This window comes from Serpula lacrymans (assembly GCF_000218685.1).
Source record: "Serpula lacrymans var. lacrymans S7.9 unplaced genomic scaffold SERLAscaffold_15, whole genome shotgun sequence".
Taxonomy (NCBI): Eukaryota; Fungi; Basidiomycota; class Agaricomycetes; order Boletales; family Serpulaceae; genus Serpula; species Serpula lacrymans.
The window spans coordinates 643,917-656,744 of NW_006763304.1; the positions used below are offsets into that span (position 1 = coordinate 643,917).

Genomic DNA, 12,828 nt, shown 5'->3' on the forward strand with positions numbered 1-12,828 from the left:
TGTTTACTCTCAATTGAACCTTAATTTGTCCAGCTTCTAGTGTAATATCATATACTATAGATTGATGGAGGAGACTTTGACCAAAGGTTAGTGTAACTAATTGTGACATATAACCATTTACAAATTAACCTGATTTAATTCAGTTGATTAGGAGATAATTCAACCATATCTCTTTTCCTTAACTGACTATATAACTTTGTCATTCCTACTTATCATATAATTTACTGCATATCACAAAGTAGATTTATCTACCCTGGATTTCTATCAATGTTACTTAAAATGGCTTATAGTCAAAGGAATACAAGATGTTTGACAATACCAAGCATATACATCTGCAGGATTACAATACCTCTCATTCAGGCTCATCCAACTTTAAATAATGTAACACTCTTGCAACCAGGCAAAGATATGTCACAAATCCATTTAATGTGCTGATCCAAAAGATATGATATTTTTTTGAATTGTGCAGCTTTATCCAAGTGCCTGAACTGAAAAATGCACAAAGATACCAGTCCGAGTAAGTACTACATATTCATTATCCTTCCCTCTGCTGCATCATTGTCAAAGGCAGAACATGTCTTGCATGAGACAAATTGCTGGCTCTTTGTGGCAGCCCAGCATCCACAAGCCAACACCCATTTTATCCACTATATGTCCCCACGCATACAATTGATTATAAATTTTTGTGAAAACAAAAATGGCTGAAAGGTGTGCTCTGCATGCTTATGCAATTTCATGTGACTTGGGATGAACCTACGTGAGGGCTACTCTGAATCACTGTCCCAGTTCAACCTTAGGTTCATCCAGGTCCTACCATAACATAATAGTTGGTTTACAAACAAAATACTGCAACATGTAAAAAATGGAAACTGCTGGAAAAGGACAATAATATTTTAAGCTGCTGGGAACTTACCTATGATTATATGTTACAGAATAACCTTAGTGCATTTCAGGAGTATTTTCCCCTGTCATGCTGAGTCACCAGCAGCCTAAGCATGCTATTCGATAATTCTGTTCCTGTTGTGGGATCTCCCTGTCCTATTCTGACTCAGGGTGATCTTGTCCCCTGCTTGGATTTGTCTGTGATGTAGTGAGATGATCCTATGTAATTTGGAGATTTTTCTAGATCAGATTGAACTGGAATGATCCCATCTCTTTCCAAGACTTTCCTTGGCTGGTTTGGGATGATGCTTTACCCTTCAGGCATTGGTCCATATCAAATTGTGATGATCCCATCCCATTTGGTATTTGTCCACATTTAACTGGGATCATCCCCTTTTTTGCTGGGATTTTCCCAGATTGGTTTGAGATGACCCTATCCCCCCTTGGTATTTGTCCATGTTGAACTGAGATTTTCCCAGATTGATTTGGGATCATCCCATCCTCTTTTGGTATTTGTCCATGTTGAGCTGGGATCATCCCATCTCTGGCTGGGATTTTCCCAGAGTAGATTGGGATCATCCCATCCTCTTTTGGTATCTGTCCATGTTGAGCTGGGATTGTCCCATCTCATTTGGTATTTGTCCATGTTTAACTGGGATCATCCTATCTCTTGTTGGGATTTTCCCAGATTGGTTTGGGATCATCCCATCCTCTTTTGGTATTAGTCCATGTTGAGCTGGGATCATCCCATCTTATTTAGTATTTGTCCATGCTTAACTGGGATCATCCCATCCTTTAGTGGGATTTTCCCAGATTGGTTTGGGATCATCCCGTCCTCTTTTGGTATTTGTCCATGTTGAGCTGGGATCATCCCATCTCTGGCTGGGATCATCCCATCTCTGGCTGGGATCATCCCATCTCTGGCTGGGATCATCCCATCTCTGGCTGGGATCATCCCATCTCTGGCTGGGATTTTCCCAGAGTGGATTGGGATCATCCCATCCTCTTTGGTATTTGTCCATGTTAAGCTGGGATCATCCCATCCTATTTTGGTATTTGTCCATGTTCAACTGGTATCATCCCATCTCTTACTGGGATTTTCCCAGATTCAATTGGGATCATCCCATCCTCTTTTGGTATTTGCCCATGTTAAACTGGTATCATCCCATCTCTGGCTGGGATTTTCCCAGAGTGGATTGGGATCATCCCATCCTCTTTGGTATTTGTCCATGTTAAGCTGGGATCATCCCATCCTATTTTGGTATTTGTCCATGTTAAACTGGTATCATCCCATCTCTTGCTGGGATTTTCCCAGATTCAATTGGGATCATCCCATCCTATTTTGGTATTTGTCCATGTTCAACTGGGATCATCCCATCTCTTACTGGGATTTTCCCAGATTCAATTGGGATCATCCCATCCTCTTTTGGTATTTGTCCATGTTAAACTGGTATCATCCCATCTCTTGCTGGGATTTTCCCAGATTCAATTGGGATCATCCCATCCTCTTTTGGTATTTGTCCATGCTTAACTGGGATCATCCCATCTCTTGCTGGGATTTTCCCATATTGGTTTGGGATCATCCCATCTCATTTGGTATTTGTCCATGCTTAACTGGGATCATCCCAGATTGGCTTGGGATTATCCCATCCTCTTATGGTATTTGTCCACATTGAGCTGGGATCATCCCATCCCTTTATGGTATTTGTCCATATTGAACTGGGATGATCCCACCCCCTTCTGGTATTTGTCCATGTGAGAAGTGGGTAACCCCATGTTACGTGGGGACATGTACAGATTTAACTGGGATGATCACACCCTATTTCAGGGATTTGTCCAGATCAGTGTGGGATGATCCTCAGTAAAAAAAATCAAAAGTTGGGCAATGTCAATGGTCAGAATCAGTTTTGAAGGAAATTACCTGAGTTCTACATATTGCCATAAAAATGATAATCCAAAAAGAGTGGTGTGAGACAGCATCACTATCATATGAGAGACAGAGAATGTTGGCAGAAACCTTACTTGGCATGAAAAAATATTTTCCGGATTCATTTCAATTTCTCAAGAATCTAAAAAAAGAATACCTTTACAGCACTCAGATTCTTTGTGGACTTAGATACTGTACTATACACAGTCAGCATATAGGCACCAGTCACCCCTTAGACCTTCAGCTGGTAGCTCCCAGAAATGGCACAACTCAAGGTATTAAATACCTAAGCAGTGCCTAATTAATCCTCACACTCAAGTCATCTAGTGTAGGAGTATCAAAATGGAGATCTTGTGTATTATACTGTACATAGCAAGCATCCCCCTCTCCCCATAGACCTTCAGCCAGCAGCCCCCAGGAACCACTCTCAGAGAATGTACAATATAAGGTATCAAATACCTTGGTAGTGCCACAAAAGTGGTAAATTCATGTTTTTGCAAGAACATGACTTTATGTTTCTTTTTACTATGTTTTACTTTCTACAAGGTCAGGATTTTCCTCACAGAATATGCCAGATCTAGTGTAAATCTAATATTTGATGTCCTTCTGCAGATTACTTTGTTGTCACAGCATTTGTGTTGTGTTTCCTAGTTTTTACTTCAGTTAAGGGTATAATAAACCTTGCAAAAAAGCAGAACTCACATATCACATCTATCAGCAAGGACAACAGCATCTTTCTAGTGTATGGTTCCTGCAATTGATTATATCTAGAAATTGATAATGTTCCACATTTAAAAAAAAGGGAATGCTTCTCCCCAAATTTGCAGTAAGCTACAATGAGGAACTTGTAACTCATATATTTCAAAATAGTCTTGATTATATTGGGCTAAAGTACCATTATTCAGGTGGAAAAGACTGGAAATATCTTCACTAGTTGGCCCAGCATTCTCACATGTTAGTATTAGCACCAATCCCCCTGATACCATGTGACATGTGACAGGTTATTGGGATTATCCCATCTGAGGGATAATCCCACTATGGTACATGGTCTGATACCATGGGAAAATCCCAGAAGGGTGGTATTATTCCGCTTCTGGGATGATCCCATCCTTGCTGGAGCACTTGGGATGATACCAGGAAAAACAAGCTCTTAGCTTTATACATTTACACAGATAGTTGAAGCTAAATGCTTATGTTTTGGGGGTGACTGAAGTGTACATGAGCAGGGACTTGTTCTTGAACTGAAGAGTGGGGACTTTGCCATTTTCAGATCTAAGGAGTCAACACACTTTAATTTAGATTATCAGGGTGAGAGAGCCTCATTTGTCTTACACACAGATGGTCAGTTTAGGAATTGGGTAGAAAATAGGAATGGTTGGGAGGGGAATGCATTCTTTAAGTAGATGTAGCTTAAAACTTAATATCAGTTTATTTGGGTTGCTTGTTTTGACTTATAGGTTTTGGAAGGGATAGAGGGGATGCAGGTAATGTAACAACCAAGAGTTATTTACTCTGGCACACACAGGAACACACTATAAAGAATATGATGGGGAGTGGTTACCCCTTAGGCTGCAGTGAGTTAGTTGTGCTAGACAACAGGAGGACTCGCTGAGTCCTTCCCCAAGATCTATTGGGGTTTATATACTAATACAGGTTTGTTTGTATATATGTACTGTACAGTTGCTAGAAGCAGTGGCTGCTGATGTCATGGGGTCTAGCCCGTGTGACCAGCTCCACTGTGTGAGATACTTGTATCTAAAATAAGAATAAAGGCAGTGCCGCACGAGAAAGGTGGAGTTTGAACTAAAAGGGGAAGTGCCACATGGCACAGTGTGAAAACTACAGTACCAGGTTAAAGCGGAGAATGAAAATAAAAGGAAAGGTCCGAAAATGAAAAGTAAGGTAAATGGTCACATGATTGATCATGTGACTTGGAAAAAGTAAAAGTAAAGTACGAAAAGTAAAGTGTGAGTAGGTACTAGTATGTCAATTGTAACAGGTAATGTGTCATTTTGTGGATCCCAGTATGGTTTGTTTTTGCTTATTTATTATGAATTACCATTCTGCTGAAGACACATTCAGGTCTTGCCATTTTTGCTTGTTTTTTTTTTGAGGACTTCAATGCCTAGAGTTACACAGTCCAAACAATCTACTGCTCTCAGAACTAGGGGCAGAGGTGTAGCAAATGATCTAGTGACAGCATCTTCTCCATCACCACTGTCACGACCTGAACAAGAGCGCTAATTTCTTTTTCATTTTCTTTAATATCTAATCACATGAATAGATATAATATGTTAAGCTGCTGCTATTAGTGCGGATAACATAATACTTAGTTATACCAGATCACGTGACCATCATGTGACAAGAGCCTAGAACTATTACAAAGAACATCAGTCAGCGCCTCATGGCTACTGCATGTTATATCAGTCAGCGCCTCATGGCTGACTCTCAGAAACGTATATATAGTGAACACCCATGTACATATTTTCCTTAGTTGTTGATTACTTCTCAATCGATTACTTGTGACGCTACTTGTCGATTTAAGGTCTTCATCCCTCCGTTAGTTCGGTATAGGGGATAAGGCTTTTACACAATCAACAACTACCACGAGTACCGTCCATGAATGTAACAGCAACAATCCTAACCACCATCACCATCATCATCATCTTCCTCATCCTAGCCCTACTCAAACGATCAATCCAAACTACCACTACCCTCCCACTTCATCACATCCCCACTCGCCCCAACACCATTTTATCCTTCTTTCCCGCCAACGTATCACCCTCATCCTCCCAAGATTCTTTCGTCACCATTCCCCTCTAGTTACACTTTTATATCATCATAATCTCTTTGGTGTGGAACCACTGAGATTTTCTCGGTTTTACATAGTTTCATCCTTCGAATTCCTCTGACCAGGCCGCGCATTTGCGTCCGCCAGTCGGGAGAAGAACTGACAGCTTAATAAGCGGGTTACATTGGGACAACCGTTCGGACCCCAATTTATTATGATACCTTTTACCTAAAATTCATAAAATACAAAAATAGTTACCTTACATACATAGTCAGTGGTGGACAGAAGAGAACCACCTTGACTCAAAGAGAAAAGATAGACTACTAAGATCTTAGAAAGCGGTGTATCGATCCAGCTTATCACTGGTGAACTCCTTTCTATGCTTAGTAGAGAATTGTACATTTGGATAGGAGAGCAACGCGTCTACTCCCAAGATTACATATTCAGAGGACAATTTCCCCTACCAGAAATAACAACAATCAGAATCCCATCCCCCGTAATTAAATCCGAAACTCCCCCTCCTCCCCAACTCAAATTTGATGTCAAACCTAGAATATCGAGATCTGCCCGAGCCATCCAACAGCACGGACAGCGCCTTCACCAGGGAAATGATGGACTCATTACCCAGGATAGAAACTCCCCCCCCAAAAGAAGCGCAATTGGAAGCATTCGTAAAACAAGAAGTGGAAAAGGCAGTAAGAGCAACACGGATGCTTTACCAATCGCAATTAGACGAGGCACTCGAAGAAGTGAGCGTCTTAGAAAGAAAGTTAAAGAAGCAATCGCCACCACCTCCAGAAAGAACGGAGAGAAGTAGAACGGCATCGGAGAAGCCAGAAAACTTCTCCGGAGATAAGAAAAAGTACAGGGCCTTTAGAGAGTCCTTACTTTTACATTTCAAAGACGATGCCATCTACTTCAAAGACGATAGAAAAAAGATAAGCTTCGTGCTATCTTTTATGAAAGAAGGAGAAGCCGCGGCCTTTCGGACCGACTGGCTAGAAAACCGGGTCGACGCTCAACAAATGGGGCTTGATATCACAAACACATACGGAAGCTGGCCGTATTTCGCAGACAAAATGGAAGAAAGATTCAAGGACAGCTTTGAAAAAGAAGCTGCCAAGAATGAAATACTGACCCTGAAACAGGGCAATGAAACCGCCCAAGCCTTTTTTGAAAGGTTTGAAGAAAAGAAAAGATGGGCGGGATACACAAATAGGATAAATGAAGAGTTCCTAATATCTCTACTCAGAAGAAATATGAATAAGCCGCTAGTAGATAGGGTGATCTACGGTGGGCACATTCCTAGAGATTACCAAGAGTGGAAAAGAGAACTCATCAGAATGGACTATATTTGGAGAGAAAGAGAAAAAGAGAAGAAAGGTTCTGAAAACGGAAAGAAATCCTATTCGGAACAAAAGAAAGAAGGAGAGAAGAAAAAAGACGGAACCGGGTATACCTACACCGGTAACGGAGAACGAATGGAGGTGGATAAAGCGAAGTTCCGCACCGAGGGACAATGTTACCGATGCGGAGAGAAAGGACATAGGAGCTTCGAGTGCAAAGACGCACAAAAAAGGAAGCCGCAATTTAATGTCCGAGAATTCTTAGAAAAGATGACGAAAGAAGAGAGGGAAAAACTCCTGGAGGGTTTTTAAAAAGGCCAGCGGTACTGCATCGACCGACTGAGCCTAAAGATGTTTCGAATCGATTTCTTCCTTTGACTGTAGATACGTATGACTCAGAATTGTTAAGCTGCAGCTTTAGCGCAGATGACAATAAAACTATTTCCACCCAGACAAAGAAAGAAATCCGAAACAAAAAAGATACAACTAGAGTAAAAGCGGCGCAAAGTGATGAGACATCCGCAGTTCCGACGGCGGGCAAATCACTAGAAAGCGCAGCATTTACGATAGATACTAAGATTCCTACACCCGATGCGGCAAACTCTACGGAGGAAAACGCAGCAGAGACTGTAGAAGAAAGGTCAGGAACCCCTTTAAAAAAACCTAGAACAGAAGTTTGGACCCCAGAATGGGTAGTAGACAGGCTAAGAGACCAAAAGGAAGAAAGATCCATTGGGATTCTGAGTGCCTGGACACATAAAAAGAGAGCGAGAGAAGTAACCCGGGAAACGATAAAAGAAATCAACCGGTTACCAAAAGTAGAAGCGATACAAGCGATCATAGAAATTGCCTCCCCAAAAAAGTACATCAGGGGCACCCAAGGCAATCAAATGAACGTAAAATGTAAGCTTACTACGTTAGATACTCTCCAAACAGAAACAGTCGAAGCACTATTGGATAGTGGATGCACGGGGAGTTGCATTGACTCCCAATTTGTTAAAGACCAAAGATATGAGACAAGGAAGATACCGAGACCTATTCCAGTTTACAATGCAGATGGAACTCTTAATAAAAACGGAGCCATCAATGAATTTGTAACACTGCTCATGGAAATCGACGGACACGTCAAGAAGATACATCTTGCCGTAACCAATCTGGGTAACGGAAAAATGTTTCTAGGGCATGAGTGGTTAAACAAACACAATCCCAAGATAGACTGGAAAGAATCGAAGTTGACCTTTGAAAGATGTCCCGAAGAATGCAGGCCGAGAATCCGAATCTCTGATCCAGAGGAGGATCCGGAAATATTCTTTGAGGAACTAGGAAAAGACGAGCGGATGATACAGGTAAACCTCCATAATTTCGAAGATGCCACGATCGACAATCAATATTACCATATCAGAGCCCAAGGCACAATGGCACAGAAACTAGCAGAAGCCGCGGGCAAGGATCGAAAAGAAGGAGGATTCGAAAAGATAGTGCCAGTACACCTTCATCAATACAAAGACGTATTTGATAAAAAGGAATTTGACACATTACCTGAAAGAAGGCAATGGGATCACGCAATTGAACTTATACCGGGAGATCACTCCCTAGATTGCAAGATCTATCCATTGGCAAGGGGAGAACAAGAAGAACTAGATGCGTTCCTAAAAGAGAATCTAAAATCGGGACGGATAAGACCATCGAAGTCCCCGTTCGCATCCCCATTCTTCTTCATAAAAAAGAAAGACGGAAAGTTAAGACCGGTTCAAGATTATAGGAAGCTAAATGATATCACTATCAAAAACAGATATCCACTTCCATTAATCGGAGAACTAGTAGACAAGTTGAGTGGAGCAAAATACTTCACAAAACTGGACGTAAGATGGGGATATAACAATATCCGAATGAGAGAAGGAGACGAGCATAAAGCGGCGTTTAGGACAAATCGAGGGTTATTCGAACCATTAGTCATGTTCTTCGGACTGACAAATTCCCCCGCCACATTCCAAACAATGATGAACACACTTTTCAAAGAGTTGATAGACAAAGGGTTAGTGATCATATATCTAGATGATATTATGATATTCACCAAGGATATAAAAATGCACCGAGCAACGACGCAACATGTGTTAGAAATCCTAAGAAAGAATCATCTCTATCTTAAACCAGAAAAATGCGATTTCGAACAGACAGAAGTAGAATACCTGGGACTGATCATCTCAGAGAACAAAATTCGCATGGATCCGGTAAAAGTAGAAGGAATTAGCAAATGGCCAGAGTGCAAAAATAAGAAGGAGATACAAGCATTCTTGGGATTTGTAAATTTCTATAGAAGATTCATAGAAGGCTTCGGGGAAGTAGCCAAACCATTGACCAAGTTAACGGGAAAAGAGGATTTCATTTGGGGAAATGAACAACGCGAAGCATTTAAAACACTGAAACAACGCATAGCTTCAGCCCCAGTGTTAGCTCTCCCAGTACCACATGGCCAATACAAAGTAGAAGCGGACAGTAGTGACTTCGCTATGGGTGCTGTCTTATCACAGAGACAAAAGGATGACTGGAAGCCAATTGCATACCTCTCCAAAGCGTTAAACCCCACAGAACGCAATTACGAGATCTATGACAAAGAACTTCTTGCCATCATGACGGCACTTAACGAATGGAGACATTACTTAATAGACGCAGAAGAGGAATTTGAGATATGGACAGATCATCAAAATCTGCTGTATTTCAAAGAACCAAAGAAGTTAAACAGGAGACAGGCGCGGTGGATGACGGAGTTAAGCCAGTATCATTTCACGATACATCATATGCCAGGAAGAAAGCATATAAAAGCAGATCTTCTCTCGAGGCGATCGGATCATAACAAAGGAGAAAACGACAACGAAGACGTCGTGCTACTGGATGAGAAACTATTTGTAAGGATGACTCTCTCTCCAGAACAAAGACAAAAGATCGCAGACAGCCAAGAAAGAGAGCTAGAGATCTCAAAATGGATTGCAAAGAGAAAAGGAAACGTGGATGAACTGATAAAAAAAATGAAAGGAAAGATAGAGAGGAGAGAGGATGGATGGCTAGACGAAGACGGTTGCATAGTATTCAAGGGCAGAATCTATGTACCAAAAGATGCCGCGTTAAGGGAAGAAATCATCCGACGAAACCACGACTCCGTCATTGCAGGTCATCCAGGAAGATATAAGACAAAAGAGCTAATCACTCGACAATACTGGTGGCCCTATATGGACAGAGATATCACGAGATACGTAGATGGATGCGAAGTCTGCCAAAGAACCAAAACAGACCATAAAAAGAAAGCAGCACCGCTCCATCCAAACAAGATCCCGGATAAACCGTGGCAGATCATATCGGTAGATCTGATCGGACCATTACCAGAATCAAATGGATATAACATGATAATGGTAATAGTAGATCGGTTTACAAAAATGATCAAGGTAATTCCCACGCAGATGGAAATCACATCGGAAGGAGTGGCACGATTATTTAGAGATCATGTATTCAGAAACCACGGCATACCCGAAAAGATCATCTCAGATCGAGGACCGCAGTTTTTTTCAAAATTCATGAAAGATCTACATACACTTCTTCAGATAAAAGCAAACCCATCAACGGCTTGGCACCCACAAACGGATGGACAAACGGAGAGGATCAATCAAGAAATAGAGCAGTATCTCAGAATCTTCGTAAACCATAAACAAGATGATTGGGCAGAATGGCTTACCCTAGCAGAATTCTCCTACAATAACAAACAACATTCTGCGACGGGATATAGCCCGTTCTTCTTGAATCATGGACATCATCCGAGAACACAGGAAGTAGTGAAAGTGGGGGTGAAGAACGAAAATGCGGAGGATTTCGTAAAAAGAATGACAGAAACGAGAAAGAAAGCAGAAGAGTCGCTGCAAAAGGCAGCTGAAAAGATGAAGAGGCAGTACGATAAGAAGAAAAGAGAAGCAGTGGAATATAAAGTAGGAGATAAGGTGTATGTGGAAGCAACAAATATCTCAACGGATCGACCAGCTAAGAAACTGGACGATAAGAGACACGGCCCGTTCGAGATACTGGAAAAGATAGGCGAATCGGCCTATAAACTAGCATTACCACCGACATGGCGGCCCATTCATCCGGTCTTTAATGAGATAAAACTCACGCCATACAAAGAACCACAATTTCCTTCCCAACAGAAACCTAAACCGATACCGCCGGTAATAGTAGACGGACAAGAAGAATATGAAGTCGAAGAAGTTCTAGACTCACGTCTAAAAAGAGGAAAATTGGAATATTTAGTACATTGGAAGAATTATCCAAAAGAGGAACGCACATGGGAACCCAAACAACACCTAAACAACTCACCAGACAAAGTAAAAACATTCCACAATAACAACCCTAGTGCACCCCGACGGATACGATTCCAGTTACATTTCCAACCGTTCGAAAACTTCACAACGACCAGAGTCCGAAAACAACTGTTCAATTGGGAAAACGGAAAAATGGACCCCTACTTTTGAGATGAAAGTCCTAAGGAGGGGGTAATGTCACGACCTGAACAAGAGCGCTAATTTCTTTTTCATTTTCTTTAATATCTAATCACATGAATAGATATAATATGTTAAGCTGCTGCTATTAGCGCGGATAACATAATACTTAGTTATACCAGATCACGTGACCATCACGTGACAAGAGCCTAGAACTATTACAAAGAACATCAGTCAGCGCCTCATGGCTACTGCATGTTATATCAGTCAGCGCTGTCATGCACCAAAGTTGATTGGTAGCATGGACAGGTGTCAATAACGAAGCGAATATTCAAAAAGACTTGCCTTTGCGCCACACAGGCACAGTGCCACGTGGAATAGTAATTAATATTGCCCTTTTCGAACTTGTGGCTGATCAGCACCACCTCTATTAGGCAATCCAGTCACGCTCACCTTTGCTTTTCCATCCGGTACTTTCCGCATTTCGGCATTTCGGCAAATTTTCGCGTCGCCACTGGCTACACATTGCATTGCGCCCTCGCTTTTTGTTGTTTCCCTTACTCCCCTTCCTTTGCCTAGCCCCACCATGGGCCCCTTCCTCTCCTTTTTATTCTCACCTGACGGTCGTTTCTGGATCCCCATTCTAATCCACTTTTCCATCACCTCCACCCTCCTCCTCCTCATCTTATTTGCACCCCCACCATTTCTGATGTCACCACTTCCTATCCGCTTCCGTCGCCGATCCGTTGACTACCACGTGCCACTGCTGATATCAGCAAAGCCCCGGCGGCCGGTCCAAATAGGGCAACAGGTCCATCTTCATGACGTCGATCTGCCATCATATACTATCAAAACATCAGTCGCTCGTCTTGCCTGGTTGGAGCGTGGGTGGGTAGTTTTTGAGCTGGAGAAGGTTCATCCCCTTGCGTCGCCCATGTTCATCGCTGTCCCATTCACTTGGGTACACTTATCTTTTGTCCATTGTCTTCGCTACAGCTACACCTACCACACGCTGCCTGGGACTCACTTGTTCCAAATTGGAACTACTCCTCTCCCTCCCTCGTTTGACCAGGTGGTCCAACACAACCAGTCCATTGGTAAGGCCATGGAACTGTCGGATTTGGACTAGGTGGTGGACCGGTGGCTCCAGTTTCTTTTTTTTCAGCAGAACATTCATTTACAGTGTGATTATTTTTGATTTTTGAATCATTTTTATGGACACATATTTTTTTAGAATGCCTGACTGACAATAAAGGAACTGTGTTGATACTGATAGTGTTTTGCCTTGCCCTTTTTTTACTGCATCTTCCCATGACATCATGATTTTCCTGCTCTCCTTTTGCTATTGGACTTTACTTTATGGCTGTACAAACCTGTGACATTACTCACAGCATTTATTGT

The 12,828-nt window shown here is 41.9% G+C and overlaps 1 protein-coding gene across 1 annotated transcript; it reads left to right on the forward strand.

The window, feature by feature from the left end:
* Window positions 1-7,046: 7,046 nt before the first annotated feature.
* On the forward strand, window positions 7,047-7,394 carry SERLADRAFT_401308 (uncharacterized protein; the record flags this gene model as incomplete). The annotated part of the gene is made up of 1 exon (XM_007323317.1): window positions 7,047-7,394. The coding sequence occupies one exon, from the start codon at window positions 7,082-7,084 to the stop codon at window positions 7,256-7,258; it is 177 nt and encodes a 58-aa protein (XP_007323379.1).
* Between the last annotated feature and the right edge of the window lie 5,434 nt (window positions 7,395-12,828).